At 39.4% G+C, this 20,622-nt stretch overlaps 2 protein-coding genes across 6 annotated transcripts in view; both read left to right on the forward strand.

Annotated features, from left to right (window-relative positions):
• fer1l4 (fer-1 like family member 4) overlaps positions 1-5,364 on the forward strand; it is a 50,128-nt gene extending 44,764 nt beyond the window's left edge. The window contains exons 44-46 of the mRNA XM_072666461.1: positions 7-308; positions 842-942; positions 2,611-5,364. Of these exons, the coding sequence (XP_072522562.1) occupies positions 7-308; positions 842-942; positions 2,611-2,791 (584 nt within the window). The 3' untranslated portion in view covers positions 2,792-5,364. The remainder of the gene's footprint in view (positions 1-6; positions 309-841; positions 943-2,610) is intronic.
• A 3,030-nt stretch (positions 5,365-8,394) lies between these two features.
• The window catches only part of unm_sa1614 (un-named sa1614), a 63,127-nt gene continuing 50,899 nt past the window's right edge, over positions 8,395-20,622 (forward strand). For all 5 annotated transcript variants that reach the window (XM_072665446.1, XM_072665447.1, XM_072665449.1 and 2 more), the window contains exon 1: positions 8,395-8,699. In XM_072665446.1, coding sequence (XP_072521547.1) covers positions 8,574-8,699 — 126 coding nt within the window. In that variant the 5' untranslated portion in view covers positions 8,395-8,573. The remainder of the gene's footprint in view (positions 8,700-20,622) is intronic.

Below are 20,622 nucleotides of genomic sequence, written 5' to 3' on the forward strand. Positions count from 1 at the left end.
CATTAGGTTCCATTGAGCTGCGACTGAATGACATGGTTCGTGCCTCTAAGTCCTCTGAGCTCTGCAGTGTGAAGATGGCCAAAGACAAGGCCAGCCCTCGCTTCTCTATCTTCCGCAGCAAGAGGATGAGGGGCTGGTGGCCACTTATCAAGCTGAAGAGTCAGGAGGACATTGAGAGAGAGGAGAGAGAGGCCGAAATGGAGAAGAAGAACAAAAAGAAGAAGAAAAAAAAACAGAGCAAGCGCAGAAAGATGAAGCCAGAGGACCTGCAGTTTGTGGACAGCACTGGGAACACTTTCCTCTTAATGGTATTAAAGAGTGGATTACACTTCTGCTGTTTGGCTTATAAATTCTTTCTGTATTTCTCTTATTGTGACTTTGGCATTTTAGAACATACTGTGAAAACAATCAAACAAACTGTAAATGTTAGCATATTGTCATCATAATAAATAGTAATTACTATTTTCTTTTAAATATTGTGTGTCCCTAGTTGTTCTCTCTGCACTGTACAAACAGAGTATTAACAGAAAGAATTATTGTTTATTAATGTTCATTCCAAAGAACACAGTTCCACTGCTTCACAACTCCATGCTGGGGGGCTTTATACCCCTTTTATACATCTGGCATTAGGCATGGTACTAATAGGGTAATGTTTATCTGATCCTGAGTCCTATTCTATTGGCAATACTTCTGTACAGGGAGTAGACTAGTGCTGTGTGGGCATTTGCACATCTATGTCAGCAATTGGTGCAACTTGAAGTTGCACAATTCATTAGAAGGGGGTGTCCACAAACATTTGAGGGGGTGTAATTGTAATTGTTGTGTTGTGTCTGTTTCTCAGGGTAAAGTGGAAGCGGAATTTCAGCTGGTGACGACTGAAGAAGCTGAGAAGAATCCTGTGGGGAAAGCGCGCAAGGAACCAGAACCTCTGGACAAACCAAAGTAAGAGAACTGAACATAAAAAGCTGTTTATAGAGCCTATAAGATGTTTGGTCTACTCTACCAAATTCCAAATGCAGACGGTTGCATACAACATGCACAGCCTCACAATAAAGGCAAAAAGTTTAAAGGAATGACCAATAAGAAAAAAAAGACTGAGAGAAGACAGACAGACAAAGTGAGGAGTAAAAGTGAGCAAGCCAACGGCGACAGTGGTAAGGAAAAACTCCCCCAGAGCTGGAGGAAGAAACCTTGGGAGGAACCAAGACTCACAAGGGGGACCCGTCCTCCTCTGGTCAGAACTATTTAAACATTAATGATAAAAATGACCAAAAAAGGTATAATAGATAGTTGGTTTTAACATGGTCACTAAGCAGGTAGCAGTGGTAGGCGTGTGAGCCGCTGGTCTGCCATGGGTGGTGATGGGTGGGGGGCCTGCTGTTTGGACCGGTACGTGGGAGCTGGTTTGACGAAGGTAGATGGGACCTCAGCGGGCAATCTTCCAGCAGGTTGGGCCGGGTGGCCATTTACTCGGAAAAGGACGTCCCCCTAGCTAACACAGAAAGTTATGCATTTATATTAAATGAGACAAACTACGTGTACAATTGCTGATTCATCATTAAATAGCAAGGCTATTATAAGTGTTACATACAAAATTCAGTTTTTAGGTCCCTATTCAAATTTTAGGCAAACCTTCACCATATTAAGACCTTGTACAAAAAAGGGCGGTCCACTGAATTGTTCAAATGACTTTCAAGTGGATGTGATTTGAAATGGTGAAGTTCATAGCAGCTGGAGTGCATTTACAAAAAACATCAGAGAAACCTCAGACTTCTCATTGTAAGTAGTAAAATTGTGGGGCAGTCAGATATAATTGCAAAGGCGGCATGAGTGAGGGGTAAGTTGGAAATTAGAACAGTTTTTTAATTATGTAATTTTTAATATGTAATTATTTACCATTTTTTCCCATATTGGTCTGTGTAAGGTTGTTTAACAGTAAGAAGTACAACATTGCATCATTTAAACACCTTTTCAGAATTAAACTTCATCTCATTGCAGAGCCCTATAATGGTCACTAATAAATGACTGCTGTTGAATTAGTTGAATTATTAAGTTTTTTCCTCTATGGTTTTGGATCTGCAGCTCACTCGCTAAGCTGTCCTTTACTAGCTTGGCTACAACTCCACCAGGTATCAGACAGACCAGTGCAGCTGCTGCTGACTAACTGCTGAGCTACCAACACAAATGTTGACAATAGAAAAAGTGTCTGAGAGAGTGAAGTTGAGCGACTGGTATTGGGAGAAAAAGACGAAATGGACTCGTAGTCAGCTTAGACTAGTGAGTGCTAGCTAGCAGGCTATACACCACAGCAAAGGCCATGTTCCAGCTAAATGAGGCTCAAATGACACACATGTAGAGGATAAAGCAGCATACCTGAGTGTATTTGGCCATGTACTGGTCAGACACAGAACAAAAATTAGACATCTTCATTTTTAAATTTTGAAATACCGTCAGCATTTGTAAAGGCAGCGGTATTCGGTATTACCCTAAGCCTACTAAGTAATATTTTTATTGATTTTATTGAGGATGAATGGAAAGTATTGGGGAAAACTGAAAAGTGCAACATAAACTATAACATTATGACTTACATTGTAACTTTGTCTTTTACAGTCGCCCCAAGACATCCTTCAACTGGTTTGTGAACCCAATGAAGACGTTTGTGTTCTTCATCTGGAAGAAATATAAAAAGTACATAATTGCTTTGATTATTCTGGCTATTTTGGCACTGTTTCTTTTCCTTATCTTATACACCTTACCCACACACATCAGTCAGCTTATTGTCAATGGATGAATAAAAAGAAACATTTTTAATGGAGAGGAGAACAGTAACAATCAAGCTGTCAAAACCAGCAATAATGCGTTGTTTAACATTTTAACCATGCCTTATTAACCTCAGCACAGTTTGGATCCTCATTTCTCTTGCTGGGGTATTGATCATGCTGCTATTATTTCATATAGATTGTGTGATTTTAAAAGTATGGACATTTTAAATGCTACTTACTACTTAATAGTAATATTCTATTTTTTATAAAATCATATCTTGAAGCAACACTGTAAAACTGTAAATAGCTTTGCATAATATGAGATTACAATTAATTGACAGTCTTAATTGAAATGAATGTAGAGACCTAGACAAAACTATCTCACAGTAACATTTGGAAACACAGGAAAGGGAAACACAGTCTTGGACAACTGTTCTAATCATCATTTAGTTTATATATGTACATATTTTCTCATTCAAATAATTGATTTACTGGCAGTAAGTGGAATTTTAGACGTCAATCACTTTCTGTGAGCAAAAAGGTCTAATGCACTGTTTAAATGAATGAATATTTATGAATATTCTAAGTTTAAAGAAAGATGTAGAGAATAAATGTGGGCAGTTTCACTAAATGGCTGCATATTTTAAATTGTACACTAAATTACTAGCCTACCTGTAATTTTCTGCCCTGTGCAAATAGCATCCATGACCTAAAACCACTTGACAAGATTGATTGATGCATTATGCTAATTATTCTATACCATGTAGGTCCAGACCAAATTGGTGTAATGTAGACAGGTGGGCATGGGATGATTACTCATTGGCTTTGTTTTGCGCTGGTATATACTTTAAAGGAGTGTAATGTAAGTCTAGTGTTTTTTAATCTGATCTGTATTTGCTGCATCTGAAGCATGTTGTGGTTTACCATGGCCATTATGATAAAAATATGCACATTATTGGACTGGTAACCGTGCATGGGGAATGCTGCCAGTTATGTTAGCTAACATAAGCCTGCACTGGCTAGCATTGCAGGAACAATGAAAATATATTTTTCTCACAAACTAATGTGTTGGCACATCATCCACTGAGCAGAAGATATCTCATGTAGAAGACAATGAGTCCTCATCAGAATTCTACAAAACGGATGCCATTTACACATTGCAGTTCTCTAAACTTTCATCAAGAGCAAACACTTAATAAAATGGAAAAGGGGTTTATAAAACATTGCTGCAATAAATTTGGATATTAATCAAATTTGACAGGGTGGTATTGTACAGGATGATGAATTTCATTCTAAAATGGCTATGGTTCTGCATGTGGTCAAGTTCCTGATGTAGCAAATACTATAAATCAAAAACAGTTTTGCCTTTGTCATTCATGTAAGAGGATGTTTGGGTTGCGCTTGACAGACCCTGTCTAACATGAAAAGGCAACAAATATACAATGTAATCAGAAGTGGCTGCTCCAAAGGCTTTTAAAGTAACAGTACATTATTTATAGACTAAACAAGTTAGTGTGATGGGATGGTAAGTGAAATTGAGGAATGCAGATGTACATAATCCAAACAAAGAAGGGGTTAATGAACCCTTACTAACAAAACAAATAATAAAAAAAACTAAATAATGTTACTCTTAAGGAAATAGTATCATGCCACACTTTTTGTCCTTAATGCATCTCAACCGTTATAAATGAAAATGAAACCTCTTTGGTAGAATGACTCATCCAGTGTTATATTGAATAGCTCTTATTTTAACCTATTAGCTTATAGGGTAAGGTAGAACTCCTTTAAATATTTTTACATTTATATATTTAAAACATTTTTTAAATTTGACAGTAATTTCAACTGAAGTCTTTTTTCATTGTTGTTAATCCTTCATCATGGTTAGTTTTTTTTTCCTGCAATGGCTTTTATTATGAGTGACTTTCTAAATGAATTACGAGTTGTGCATGAAAAAAAGCATTACAGTCCATGGTCATTAAACATACAGTACGATGCAGCACATAAAGATAAGATTGAAAAATGCTAAAGCATTCATTTAAGCATAAAAGCACTTCATAATAATAGACAATGTTGTTTTCCTGTGTGTGCTTGTTGTAATGTATGTGTTTTAGCAGATTTCCACTCAGGAAATCTAAAGACCTGACTTAACGCCTCTTTTGTTGTACTCCTTTTGCATTAATGTATTAACTGAATGTAGTCCCGTCATACAAAGCTTCACCACAGTCCATCCTGTGAGCTGTCACCATGCCAGTCTGGAAGACTGACAGCTACCATAATGGATTGGAAAATACAGCTAATCTGAATGTGCTAAAAGGAATTCCCCTTTAGCTGCTGTCATTAATCGACCACTGAGATGAAATTGTGTGATGTAAAAGAAAACTTTGTAATGCTGTTGTCAGTCACAGCTTCTTGCTTTCTGGTACTTCAGCTTAATGTAGCTTTTGTATGCTGTGCTGATTTTAGCATAGGTCTGAACTAACAGGGCCAGTACTGAATCATTTGAGGTTGTGTTCACACTTGGCAGGTTTGGATTGATTACATTGAACCCTGGTGTGATTATTCTGTTGGGGCACTTCATTAAAAATGCAAGAATACTTGTCAACATTGTGTGCTTTGTTTGAACGCAGTATTTAATAATGATTTTTTATGTATGTGGATATCAGTTACTCTGATCTTACTTAAAAATCATTTAAAATGCTTTTAAATATTCATTATATTAATGCATTTATTATATAAATAATCCTATTTTATTGATGCCTTTTGACATATAAAGGTGTTTTAGCACTTCTTTATGAGCTCTGAAACTGCAATTATAGAACAGCTTTTTACAACCAGGCTGATGCTCTTTTAAAGCCATTCTAAAATGCTTGATTCACAAACATGACCACACATATTTATAGATGTGTCAACACTTATGTTTGCAATTCCATAAAACATTGTTCACACACATCCTACAACTCTATACTGCATAGCACATGACTATATACACTGCTCAAAAAAATAAAGGGAACACCTAAACAACACAATATAACCCCAAGTAAATCAAACTTCTGTGAAATCAAACTGTCCACTTAGAAAGCAACACTGATTGACAATCAATTTAACATGCTGTTGTGCAAATGGAATAGACAACAGGTGAAAATTATTGGCAATTAGCAAGACACACTCAATAAAGGAGTGGTTCTGCAGGTGGGGACCACAGACCCTTCTCAGAACCTATGCTTTCTGGCTGATGTTTTGTTCACTTTTGAATGTTGGTGGTGCTTTCACACTCGTGGTAGCATGAGACGGACTCTACAACCCACACAAGTGACTCAGGTAGTGCAGCTCATCCAGGATGGCACATCAATGCGAGCTGTGGCAAGAAGGTATGCTGTGTCTGTCAGTACACCAAGAGACGTGGAAGAGGCCATAGGAGGGCAACAACCCAGCAGCAGGACCCTTACCTCCGCCTTTGTGCAAGGAGGAACAGGAGGAGCACTGCCAGAGCCCTGCAAAATGACCTCCAGCAGGCCACAAATGTGCATGTGTCTGCACAAACGGTTAGAAACCGATTCCATGAGGAAACCGATTCCATGTGGCCCGACGTCCACAGATGGGGGTTGTGCTCACAGCCCAACACCGTGCAGGACACTTGGCATTTGCCAGAGAACACCAGGATTGGCAAATTCGCCACTGGCGCCCTGTGCTCTTCATAGATGAACGCAGGTTCACACTGAGCACATGTGACAGACGTGACAGAGTCTGGATATGCCGTGGAGAGCGATCTGCTGTTTGCAACATCCTTTAGCATGACCGGTTTGGCAGTGGGTCAGTAATGGTGTGGGGTGGCATTTCTTTGGAGGGCCGCACAGCCCTCCATGTGCTCGCCAGAGGCAGCCTAACTGCCATTAGGTACCGAGATGAAATCCTCAGACCCCTTGTGAGACCATATGCTGGTGCAGTTGGCCCTGGGTTTCTCCTAATGCAGGACAATGCTAGACCTCATGTGGCTGGAGTGTGTCAGCAGTTCCTGCAAGATGATGGCATTGAAGCTATGGACTGGCCCGTCCATTCCCCAGACCTGAATCCGATTAAGCACATCTGGGACATCATGTCTCGCTCCATCCACCAACGTCACGTTGCACCACAGACTGTCCAGTAGGCAGATGCTTTAGTCCAAGTCTGGGAGGAGATCCTCATCAGGAGCATGCCCAGGCATTGTAGGGAGGTCATACAGGCACATGGAGGCCACACACAATACTGAGCCTCATTTTGACTGTTTTTTGTTTTAAGGACATTACATCAAAGTTGGATCATCCTGTAGTGTGTTTTTTCAACTTTAATTTTGTGTGTGACTCCATTGGTTATTAAATTTGATTTCCATTGATTTTTGTGTGATTTTGTTGTCAGCACATTCAACTTTGTACAGAACAAAATATTCAATGAGAATATTTCATTCATTCAGATCTAGGATGTGTTATTTGAGTGTTCCCTTTCTTGAGCAGTGTATGTGTGCTGTAAGGAGTGTGTGAACACACTGAAAGCTGGAGTAGGTGATTTTGAAGAAACTAGTAAGGAAAAGCTAGGTTTTGCAGCCTTCCAAAGCCAATCGCTCAAAACACATGAATGTGCACAGCTTAAGTAGTAAGAGGAGCGCAGTGCAGTGGGGCATGGTGGTCTCATAAGGCAATGCTTTGAAAATGTGGCTAGCTACTTCACCCCATTCAAAGTCAAGAGAGACACACCTATGGTAAATACCAGCAAACTACACTTGCTCAGAACTGTATCACTATTTAGAAGTTATTGTGACACTGTAAGCAAGGTGATATATTGCAATATTTTTCTAATATTCTAACTTCCAGGCTTTATTAATGACTCGTTTTGCAATGCTCTACTCAACTCCCTCACCCCTAAATCACCAGGCAGTTGGTAAATAAAGCACTCTCCTAAAATGGCCTTCTAGCCCCCCAAGGCTTAAATGTAAGCTGTCCTGTAATGAGCTCTCTTTAAATCATAATGGTCATATAGCGATTTCCATGCACAAACTAACGACCTGATACAGAACTTACTAATACATGCATTATTAAAATGACAATAAAATGTAATGAATACAGTCATTACAAATATTCATGATGATGGGAGATTGATTGAAAAATATATTGTTGGTGGGTAAATTGCAGGTAAATATATTGTGAGAAAATTGTGTAATATCTAAGGTTAAGGGAATAGCAAAATGACTAAATATTTACCAGAATTTGTGTGCAGGTTAGGGTCTTTCTGACTGCTTTGAATATTCTTGTATATGTTTTACATTAAACTGTGTAGTAAATTACATTTTTACTCATTTTATTTTTACATTTTTAATTTTATTTTATTACTAAAATAATATTATTATTGATAACCTCCGACCCAGTAGTTGTAAACATAAACAATTAGCCAATCCACGTGCAGCACTGTGATACTACTAGCCAATCAGAATACAGAACAAGGACACTACTAACCAACCCCAGCACAGGCAGGTGGGACCCTCCTAGCCAATGCAAGTCCAGGAGGCAGGAACTCAACAAGCCAATCGCAGCGCAGAAGGGCGTGTCGTGTCTCAAAACGGGTGGTAAACAAAACTGCCGCTCATGAAGCAGCATCAGTTTCCTCTTTCTGCCGTGAGTATGGGGTCGTAACACTTCAGCACTTTGCAGTTGTTCATGCAGTTGGTTTTTGACAAACGCCTGAAAAAGACACTGCTTCTTCTGTCGCAAACCCTCGTTTTCATGGATTCGCTGTGAACTATTCCTTTAAAGTTTTAAAAAGCGCTCGTTTTTGTTCGCCACGATGCCTGAGCTCATATCTGTGGAGGAGTTTATCGCGGAGACTCTGGAGGACTACAGTTCCCCCACCACATCATCTTTTACCACAAAAATGACAAGCTGCCGGAATTCAGTCAACATCGTCGAAGAGGTAGAGACGATGCCTTTCTTACTAACTGTCCGCTTTATCAGCGGGTTTCTCACAGATGTGCAACAGAAACGCTAACGTTCATTTGAAGGCTTTTCTGGACTAGCGTTGCTTCGGCGTGTTTGTGTATAACGTTACTCATGCAGTCTGTTTAGCTCTATCTTAATCACTTCTCTACAGCCCGCTTTCTTTCGTTTCTGGGTCGTAAAAATCCCAAACCCACCGCTTCCCAATCCTCCCCTCAGCGGCTTTTCGTCCAGCACCGCCGCTGCTGCTGCTAGTGCCGTTGCAGCGCTGAGGCAGGTTGAAGCCCTTTGTCCACTGGACTGTACTCAACTGGGTTGGGAATATACCTACATTCACTGTAAATTATAGGCTTTGTAGGGTGTTGAGGGGGCTTCCATGCGAAATCATGACTTAAAGTAAGTTTATAATTATTTGATTCAGAGACAATCATGATACTGGTCGAGAGGAATAGTGCAGTGCCTTTGTTAGCCCTGAATGTGGGATCGTAGGGGTTTCTAATGGGGGAAATTGACCGGGGGCTTCAGTGATGGAGAGATGCTGAATAAATCACTGCAAGAGGTGTCTGGTATTCAGAAGTGTATTTTTTGTGCTGTTATTATATCATTACATAAAAAATGAAAAATAATCTTATTTGATAGAGAGATAGAGAGATAGAGAGATAGGTATGAATATAAATGAATAGATTAGATTATTATCTATCTATGCAGCCTCAGCATGATAGGCTAGAACACATGTCCCTGTTATTGTCCGTGATGTGTGGGCTAACATAATGGGCGCCAGTGGAGGTTTTGCTTTCCATGATCATTTCTCATAGAGCGTAGATGTCCCTTAACGCGATACTTCATCTTTTGGCAACCTAATCTCTTTCTACAGAAGCAGTAGATTAGGTGGAAAATCTGCATTGTGTCTTTTTTACTGTAGACACAAAAACAGAAGCCAGTGTGAGCAGATGCTGAAACACCTTTCATTTGGCTCCTGTAATAAAATGTTTTTTTATTCACTCTCTCCACTGTTTCCCCTCTTATTTCTTGAAGTGAATAAAGAAGGAAGTAAAAAAAGTACTGGAGTATTCCTTTAACAATCTAGTCAATAAGATCTTCATACTAAAATCGTCTAAGTATTTTCTTTACCCCCCTCCCCCCACACTCACTGAGGCTTCTGGTTGATGAATTTGTGTGTCATTGTTGCAGCAGATTGCAAGAAGCATCAGAGGTCATGTTCACAACAATAGGAACGGTGACTTCTTCTAATATGGACAGACATGCAGGAGTGTGGGGTAACCATGGCGATGACCCGGCCCACAGAAATCACTGAAATTGAACGTGTACCACATTACATGGATGATTGTTTGGGTGTGCGCTGACAGGACGCCCCCCCCCACAACCAGTGAGCTTAGTGCATCCACAGCCCGAGGGCTTTAATGGTACATAGAGCACACTCGGGTTGGAAGTGACCCTTTTTTCCCCTCCGTTCTGCTTCCAGAAAGGCGAACAGGGTAGCTCATTAGATTAGCACAGATTTAAAGCAAGCGAAGAAAATCCCGCTGTTTGGATGGACCTTGAAAACAATGCTGTGCATTCAAAAAGACAAGGCGGGATAAATGCAAGAAGTATGACTTCAATAGCTAGTGACGCTCCGTCACATTTTCCTCTGTTCTTGGTCCAGGTGCATCTGTTCAGCACTTCACATGGCCTGTACTTATCAAATTTCTCAAAGGACGAATGCTGATCTGGGATAAGCATATGCATTTGGTATAGAACTGGATGGCACTGACTGATCTTAAATCAGAGATGTTGTTTTTCATTAGTGTGTGGCTTTGGAAGTTCATTTGTTGTGTTTCTGGCTTTAGATTTAAGACTGTGTCTAAATCCTCTTCATGTAAGTCTAAGTCAAAATCCTTTATCACCCAGACATGAGAGGGAAATGAAAAAAGACTCAAGTGTGTGTCGGGGGTGGCGGAAGGGTTATTCTTTAATGCCTAGGAAAAGAGGCTATTTGTCCCTTTTAATCTGCCATTAAACATGCACTGTTTTTATGCTTGTGAAACACATTGATATATTCACTGATTAAAAGTATGATATATGATATGATTAAAGTACTGGGACATCTACACATTACACCTGCAGGAAGTTTTATTTATCTCACCCTAAATCCATAAGCATTAATATGGACCCCTTTTGCAGCTCAGAGAACTCTGCAGTTATTGAGTGAGCAGAGCATTAGGGACTTTTTGGCACTCTACATGGTCTGCCACATTGGCTGAGTTGCTGTGGTTCTTAAACTCTACTTCCTTTTTTCATAATACCACTCACAGTTGATCGTGGTATATCTAGGAAGAAACTTTACCAGTTGATTTGTTGCAAAGGTGGCATCCTATTGCAGTACCATGCTGGAATTCAGTGAGCTTCTTAGAACACCCCCTTCCTTCACATATGTGTGTAAAGTCAATCTGCAGAGCTAGGTGCTGTATTTTATGCACCTGTGGCAATGGGACTGAATTCAGTGATTAAATTAAGTGATTAAGATGTGTGTCCCAATACCTTTGTCCATATAGTGTACCTGTCATAGGCATGTTATGTATGTATGTCAAGTGTTTCAGCCTGGACCAGTCTAAAACTAAAGAAGGTATCGACCGCTCACTGCTAGCTCTTAGCGTGCATCTGAGTTAAGGCTATAACCTTTAACATTTTTTTCACCCAATAGAATATATATTAAGAAGGCTATGATAATGCACTTCAATGCACTTCACATGACTGAATGCCTCCCTGCCTCAGAATACCATCTGAGTAGGCAGTATTTTGTTACATTTTAGACACAGCCATTGACTCCTGAACTCCTGAGCCATTGAATAGGGCATACTACACAGCTGCCAGTCCCGACAGATAATTGACCCGTATCAGTTTTAAAGGTACAGTAACAAAAACAAATGGTTTAATTTGGGCACAGCACACATTGCACCAAGTTTGGTACTATGTAACTTAACTAGTAATGTAACCAATGGAAACCAACAGAATTATCCTCAATTTTTCCCCTTATGTATTCCCTGATCTATTTACAGGGTCTTTAAATTATAACATGTGACAGAAGGTTGCTATAACCTGATTTCAAATTGAAATGTGTCACATATGTTTGTGTATTTTATGGCTGTCCCTTCCTTTATGTTGCTGAAAGTAAATTGAGACGATTTGGGATTAGTGGAGGTACTGGAGTGGAAGAATGGGGTGGATAATTGGAGTGCTTGGATAATCCACAACACCAACATGACCAGTGTTGTGGCTTGTTTTTGCTGTAAAACCGGACTGACTCAGCCATTTGTTCGCTTCAGTGGAGACACTTGATATGACTGTTATGGGTGGTGGTGGAGGTGTATAAATGTACTGAAGCCAAAGAAGTGATTTAACTGCATTGATTTTGTAATGTTAGATTCTATAACAATGGACAAATAACATTTGATAAAAATGTTATTACAATATTAAATAGTCATGTTACATTTGTGTACTGAGTGTATTTTTTAGTAATTGTAAATTGTATCAAAATAAAAAAACCTCTTTGTGCTGAGAGATTATACAGTTTTGCCCTAATTGTATTTTAGCATGGACATAAAAAAAAAAAAAGACACTTTGTGTCTTTTTCCTCTGACCTCTGAATTGGTACCTATTGAATTAATTGATTTGTCCTCACTCTATCTGCTACAAACATTTACCAAGAGCTGTAGCCCTGTTTTCATAGAGATTTTAGAAATGAAACAATATACTACCTAGAATGATCAGAAACACACAATGTGGGAGATTCATGTCCATCTAGGCAACCACTGAAATTCCATTATAAAGTGTAACTGAATTAAACCTTTTCCATGCTTAAATGTATTATGTTAATTGTAAATACAACATAATGTATATAAACAGAATTTGAGTTTTTCTTAACTGTACAAATAATGTACAGTCACTTTAAGTAACATGACAATTAGTAAGATACATCATTTAGGTTAGGTCCTCAGTGGAGCTGAGGGTAAAGGCTAAACGTTCTACTCTCATTCAGCACTGCTGATCTGTTTTTAACTCTGCTCTGTTATGAGGGTACAATACAGGCCAATTACAGCAATGAATACAGATTACGAGACTGGCTCTATCTTCATTTGGCTGTGTTTGATAATCAGAGTTTAACTACACAGTGAAAATGGGTAACAATTGTCATGCTGGCTAGGCGAGACAAGGGAACACTCGCAGGGACAGAGCGATGCAAGGAAAATAGTCTTTAATGACCAAACAAAACAGACAAACACAACCAAAATGAGGCAGCAAAGTACAGGGTCCAATTAACAGAAACAGAAAACAAACAGGTGACAACTGAAATGGGGCTTAACCTGGAAAACCACCTGAGGCTGGGAAGTAGTCCGGGAGCAAAGCGAGAGGGGACAAATCAAACAGGGGGAGGAAGGCTAGAACGCAAAGGAACCAATGAAACTAGTAAACAAAAACCTCACCCCAAAACCGCGCTCGCTGATGAACTTACTCGACTAGGGTGCAAGGGAACCGGACGCCAAATTTCCCTGGCGACCAACCGGTGAACCAGACAGTGAACTCCTGAACGTGAAACCGCTCCGATAGAGCATATACTACTGAACTCGTAGACCTCCCTAGAAGTCTCCTGAACGTGAAGCCAACCTCACAGCTTGGCATCGCAAGAGTAATTCTCGGCCCCGAGGCATCTGCGTTTGCTCCCTTTGTACTCCAGCTCTCAGGTGAAACGAATCAGAACTAAACAGAAAACATGGCGTCTTACTTCGACCGCTGTCAACATAAAAGTCCTTAGTGAGAAAACCAACGGGAGGAACAGAAAGTACATGAACATTGAAATCAACCCAACATCGACTGAAAAGTCCCAAGGAGCCTGTGGACCGCGGCCCGAAGCCGCCCCTGGGGGGGCGCGGCGCCGCAGGGCTGACACAATAGGTTACTGTTTGCATTAGCTACTGTCTAGATCTTAAACAGAACTAAATAAACAAATATGCAGCTATGTTGCTTTGTGTAACTGTAAACATTACTTTTAAGATCATAGTCATTTTTTTAAAGAAATCATCTGTGATTGTTCATGTTTAGTTTAGCATTTGTCTGTTTGTTTGTTTGCATTAATGACTTTGATTTTGTCCATCATTCTGAGGTTTGACTCACTTACAGATTTTTCCTTTTAACACTCAGTCCGTGTGCATATGAGACTCCCACGCCTCACACCAGTATAACTTTGCTCTCCACTCACACAGCAGAGTGATGTCACTGCAGAAGCTTAGCCTTGCTTGATGTGTTGTCTTACGGCTCTTGTGGCACAATGTTTACAAACCATAACAGTTTTATCCACATGTTCACTGCAGCTCTCTGTCCCGATTTACTGAAATTACTGTAAAAAGCAACTGCAGCAGTAAAACTGTATTCCATACTTTTAAGGTTAAACTTTGGCGATTAATCCACAGTTCATGTGCTTCCCCTATTGTAAGGGGGACATCTAAGAAACTAATCCTGAAGGTAATTGCAATTGAGTTACATTCCCTTTAAAAGAACTGTACAAGAAACATGTCTTTGGAGCAGATATTAAAATTACAGAAAAGATTAAACAACACTAGGTTCATGTATATGTTCTAGGATAAAAGTGCACATAAATATTCCACATACAGTATGTGTATGTATTGCTCCAGATGACTTATGGTAATTCCAGATTGCTGTTAAGCAGTATAATACACTATACATCCAATTTTTGTAGAGACCAGTTCTAGCCCATGCATTCAGCTACTTTAAGCCACATCCATTACTGACACAGATGTGCAATAGATTTAGTTTATCTAGTCCTGTAGATAAGTATTGTCAATAGAACAGGTCTCTCTGAAGCAGATAAACATGAACCTATTGGCTCCATGCCTAATGCCAGGTACAGTATAGAGGGGTATAAAGCCCCCCAGCAGTGGAACAGTGGAACTGTGTTCTCTGAAATGATGGTGCTACATCCAATACTTTTGGGATGAGTTGGGGAAAACGTGTAGTGGCGATCATCTAAAATCCTGATCTCACTAACATTCTTGTCACTGAATACAATCACATCTGTACAGCAATGTTCCAAAATCTAGCAGAAAGCATTCCTTTGACAGTAGAGACCAACAAAGGCAGGATTAATACCCTTGATTTCAGAAGAAACAATGAATGAGCAGGTGTCCCAATACTTTTGTCCATATAGTGTTTAAGCATTAAAATATTAGTTACAAGTAGTCTATCCCCAGTACATGAAAAAGAAACCCACTGGTCCATGCATGTGGGCCCCCCTAAATTATGCTCATTCCGCTGCAGTGGTTCTGGCTGTAAATTCGATCGACTTCACAGCCTAAGAGTTGATTTCTCTGCTGTGTAAATGGAAACGCCTCACTAGACAGTAACTAGAGCTGATCCACTCAACCTCTAGGCCAGTTAGCTTGAGAAAAATAAGACTGAACCAAAAGATGTGTCTGATACTGAGAGGTAAGGGAAAATGCCTCAGTATGAAAGTGGCAATTCAACTGCATCAGAATTGATTTCAGTACTATGTGCTTGTTTTTGTGCCCAAAATAAAATTCTTTGCTTTTTTCAAACATGAAAGTCCCTAAAAATCTTGCAAACATTCCCCCAAAATCCCCCCAAATGCTGGGTGTGTTGTTTTTAATGTCCATATTCTACTGCTGCGTGGTGTAGTGGCCTCTGGTTAGGTGTATATAATGGCCATTTCAGGCTATTACTGCCATAATATACAATACAGTGAAGTATTTCCCCTCTCCTAATTGTTTTATACTTTTGTATATTTGTCACTGCGTCTGCTTTAAAACTTTCTAACATAATTAAACAAAGAGAACCTTAGCGAACACAAAACAGAATTTCTATGGAACAGAATTATCCAACATGCAAATAAAAAAACTAAAAAAAAATAAAAATTATGCAAATGTAGTTGATAATGAGATTCAACTGATTGAAAACAGCCAGACCTTAATGCCACCAGCTCTGCTGCCACAGTTAAAGCCATTATTTACAAATCAAGAACATAGGGGAATCTTCTTAGGAGGGGCCTCTTTGACAAAATATCCCTAAGGACACCACCGCAGATCATCTAGGATGTTCCCACAGGTTCCAGAAGAACATCTAAGAAACTGCAGGTCTAAGGCCAGCTGAAACATAATTGGGTTATGCGAAAAAAGACAGTGATCCTAAACAAAAAAACAAATCCAAATCTAAATGTTTTGGAGTGGCCAAGACAAAGTACTGATTCTGAACCCCGTAGAGACGCTGTGGCAGGGCCTTACTCATGCAGTTAAAAAATTAACAACATATATGAATTAAATTTAAAAAAGAGTGAGCTAAAAATCCTCTTTATACAATTATACATTTTTTGGCATTTTTGGTTGTGTAAAATCATGCAACAAGTCCAACATGCAACATGTTCTACAATCAAATAAAAATCAATCACTAATTACATTTACAGATATATTCTCTTTTTTAAGTGAGTATGGTAAATCACTCTCTTCAGAAGTTAGACACTATTCCGGTGCACTGTGTGTAAACACCACTACACTAATGTTGTTCACATGAGTTTCAGCAGACTATAACAATAGTCTGCTGTTACTCTTTACAGAATGGGTTGATGTGCAGGTGGGTGTAGTGATATTTGGATCATGTGCACGACTCTGATTCAGCTTGTGTATCACTGCGCGATCACATGAGGGAGCTCAGTATTTAATAGACAGATGGTGAGTATTACACTTCTTTCTCACAGTGTCGCAGAGTTATTTATTTGCGAGCACAAATACATGACAAAAACCTATGAGGAGGCACAAAACAGTTTTATTTATGGTCAGTTTTCATGAAAGAGTTTAAGCCTAGTTATAGACTGAAAAGCAGTTTTATGCAGATTAACATTAGATGCTGTTTATTAGAATTTAAAGCCTGTTTACACCTGGCATTAACATGCATATTTGTGGTGATCGTATTATGTATGGTTTCACTTGTCGACATGAAAGCGAGGTGTTATGATCGGCTTATGATGGGATCACTTAAACCACATTAAGAGGTGGTGAGAGTTTGTCCACATTTAATATACATGTAAACGTTATAAGTTTTCTGTGATTGGATTCCTTTGGTCAAACAGAAATATGTCTGTCTAAAAGCGTTAATATGAGTAATTATTACTGTGGATCTTGGCTTCTCTCACCCGCTTGCCCTCTCCCTTGTGTTTGTGTGTGCACGCTCACGCTCATGCTTATATACCGGTAGAAAATGATGTACATGTTGGTGTACTTCTTACACAGGTGCATTTTAATGATAAGTGTAAACAGAATCTGGTCAATGTATGTCCAGATACTATCTGTATACAAAGGCCCTAACGTTTTACAGTGGTTCTAATAGGGAAATATAGCAAACTAATAGAAGCTTACACCACATTAAGTTGCTAAGTAAACTCAAATAGGCTTGCTTAAGTGGTTTGTTATATTTACAAAGTACACTCATCAAGCACTTTATTAGAAACATCTGTACACCTACCCTTTGATGCAATTATCTAATAAGCTAATTGTGTGGCAGCAGTGCAGTTCACAACATCAGGTATACACCAGCCAGAAGCTTCCACTAGTATTCACATTAGCCATCAGAAAGGGGAAGAAATATGATGTCAGTGCATGAGGCTGGTATTTCTAGAACTCCCTAAACCTCCTGGGATTTTCAGCACTAAAATTTATTCACAATGGTGTAATAAAGAAAACACACAGTGACTTGTTGATGCCTTGTTGGGCCAAAAGTATAGTCAGATTCCCTGGAGCTGAAAGAAACGCTACAGTAACTCAGATAACCACTCTGTACAACTTTGGTGAGCAGAAAAAAACATCTCAGAATGCACAACAGGTTTAATCTTAAGGCAGATGTGCTACAACAGCAGAAGAGTATGTTGAATTCCACTTCTGTCAGCCAACAGAAAGCCGAGGCTGTAGATGGCACAGGCTAACCGGCCTGGAAAAACATAGCCTGGTCTGATAAAACTCAATTTTTGCTCAGGCACACAGATGGTAGCGCCAGAATTTAGGACCCACAGCATGAATCCATGGAGCCAACCTGCCTTGTGTCAACAGTCCAGGCTGATGGTGGTGGTGTAATGGTGTAGGGAATGTATTCTTGGCACAATTTGGGTTGTTAATACCAATTAATTATCGCTTAAATCCCACAAGCTATTTGAGTATTACTGATGACAATGTGCTTCCCTTCATGAGCACAATTGACCCATCTTATAATGGCTGTTTCTAACATGATAATGCACCATCTTAAGGCAAAGGTTGTCTCAAACTGGGTTTCATGAGCATGTCAGTGAGTTCAGTTCAGTTCAGTTATGCAGTGGTCTTTCTAGTCACCAGATCTAAATCCCTTTTGGGATTTGGTAGAAGCAAATAAAGTGCACATGAAAAATCTGCAGGAATTGCATGACACAATGATGACATTGTGGACCAGAATCTCAACGTAATATTTTCAACTTTAACAATCTTGTAGAATCCATGCCATAAAATAATGAGGCTGTTTTGAGACCAAAGCAAGGTCATACTCAGCATTTGCTTACTAGTTTAGCTAACATACTTAGTAATAAGTACTAATACTTTTTTTTTAGTATTCCTAATAATGTGCTCAATTAATGTATGTAGCACAGCTAAAAACTCTGTGAATTCTGTATTTGCTCAGTAAGTTCTTAGAAGGGCTCAAATGTGAATAATGTTAACCCCTGTATAGTACTGCACTACTGAATAGATAAATCCTGCATGCAAGCTTGCAGGTATTTGTGTTTTCTATTTTCAGCTCCTATGATGCGTTTGGCATAGTGTGCTGTCTATTTGCATGTAATTGCACTGAAAGCATTCAAAAGCCACAGTTAAAGCCATACACTGTGACTGCTCCATCAACAATAGCTGTACGGGTTTAGCTGTGCTGAGTGTGGAATTCTCCTCAGCCGCTTCGTTCTGCACTGTCAGAGGAATGTGAATTTCAGGCAGAAATGAAGTCCCACCGACAAAACCCTGAACCAAAGGGGAGAACACAGAACTCTACTGGGTAAAGAGTTTTAAATGGGGCTGGGAGCTGAATTAACGTCTTTGGCCACTGTTCAACACTTTGAAAGGTCATGCTTTTGCTACATTTTGTAATTAGAGCTGGAGCGACCAGTGTTTTCGGGGGTGATATCAATGGCAGTTGTCTTTCAGCTCAAAAGGTTGATCACAGATACTGATCGAGAGCGTGGCTGAATTTTACACTAACCTTTCAGAGCAACGTTTTGGTGGAGGATTATTGCCCAGGGCTTCTGTAATGTTCCATACATTGCCTCTCCATTTGAAATGTACTTTTTGGATGCAACCACATTTAAAACACTGTGGAACTCAGAGCACCAGCTGAGAGAGTGGAAACACTTCAGACTGTTGCTGCTGTACTTTTGGTTGTGGTCAAATGTGGTCTGCACTGGTTGCTGTTTTGTGTGGTTAGGGGTGTTTGCTAGCTCTGCTGCGTTCTGATACTCTGTACTGGGCTGAGTGATTTACTCTCAGTGTGCTTCCTGTTGGTGGTGTTAAAAGTCTTTAATTCGCTTCCCCGCAAAATTCCACAATTATGTTAGTTAAGTTAATTATGTTAATTATGAGTCAGATACGGCTAACTAATGCACATGAACACTAGCTTTAATGGGGTTGTGCAGCTATGCGCAAGCTCAGCAGGTCCATCTAGCAGTTGAATAAGGAACTGCAGTGTTTTGTGTCCATGGAGCCCCGTTCAAAGCTGCTATAATCCTTAACCCGCAAATATAATATGATCGGCTAAACACATACATATACAAGGTTTCCATAGGTTTCCAAGGTTTTCATAATTACTAAGGTTTTAACAGTTTCAGTTGAAATTCTGAATTTGCATCTGTGCCTGATAGTAATTGTAACTATAGGATTATAAAGGCAGGAAAATTAATTAAATGCAGATATCCTAGTGGAGTAATTCAATGTCATCTAAACAGCATAAACATGTTGATTTAAATGCTGGTTAGCATTAAAATGCCTAAAACCTGGACCTCATAGATGCTTATATGTGGGTCTTTCTTTTTAGTTTTGCCTTTAGTCAAAGAAAAGCTGCTCAGTTGTGTTGAGGTCAAGTGACTGACTAGGTCATTTAATAATATTCCACTTCCATGGCCTTTTGGTGTTGCTGAGCTTGTCAGTTCAATCAGTGTAATTCCTAAACAATTAATGCAGTAATGTATTTTTGTTAATCCCCTTAGATTAAAACTCAAAGCCTGCACTTGGTATAGGTTGCACACAGAGGCAAAATGACAAAAGCTGCATCTTCATGGTGGCTGATACTTTTTAGCGATGCAAATCTGATGTTTCGCAGAACTATTCCCCTTAAACTTCTCTTCTTTACCAGTCAGAGTGACCCAGTGTCAGTACCTATGTGCACTATAGAGTATACATATATACACATAATACTATATACACATAAGTACTTAGTTATGTGTTATGTGCAATAACAATGACTTCAAATGTCTTATTTTAGACCATTTGGACTGACAGTGACAAATGTTCTAAATTCCTTGCTAGTAATTTATTCATGCTGACATTTCATTCTTCCATGCTTTAAGAGACGGAAGGACAGTGAGATCCTCTGCTTTCAAAATGACGTTTCCATGGAAACCAAGATTTTTAAAGGAAGTTGATTTCGACAGCCAACCGAAAAGAGAACAAAGCAACCAATTTAAGTCCATTTTCACCTCATGGTGTGATTTTGCAGCCTCCTGCTCATCTTTTGTATTGCCAAAGACCAATTCTTTTTTCTTCTTCTCTCAGTGTCAGTGCTGATCAATACAGAAAGTGGTTGTGGAGGTG

The sequence above is a fragment of the Salminus brasiliensis genome, chromosome 21, assembly GCF_030463535.1.
Source record: "Salminus brasiliensis chromosome 21, fSalBra1.hap2, whole genome shotgun sequence".
NCBI classification, from domain to species: Eukaryota; Metazoa; Chordata; class Actinopteri; order Characiformes; family Bryconidae; genus Salminus; species Salminus brasiliensis.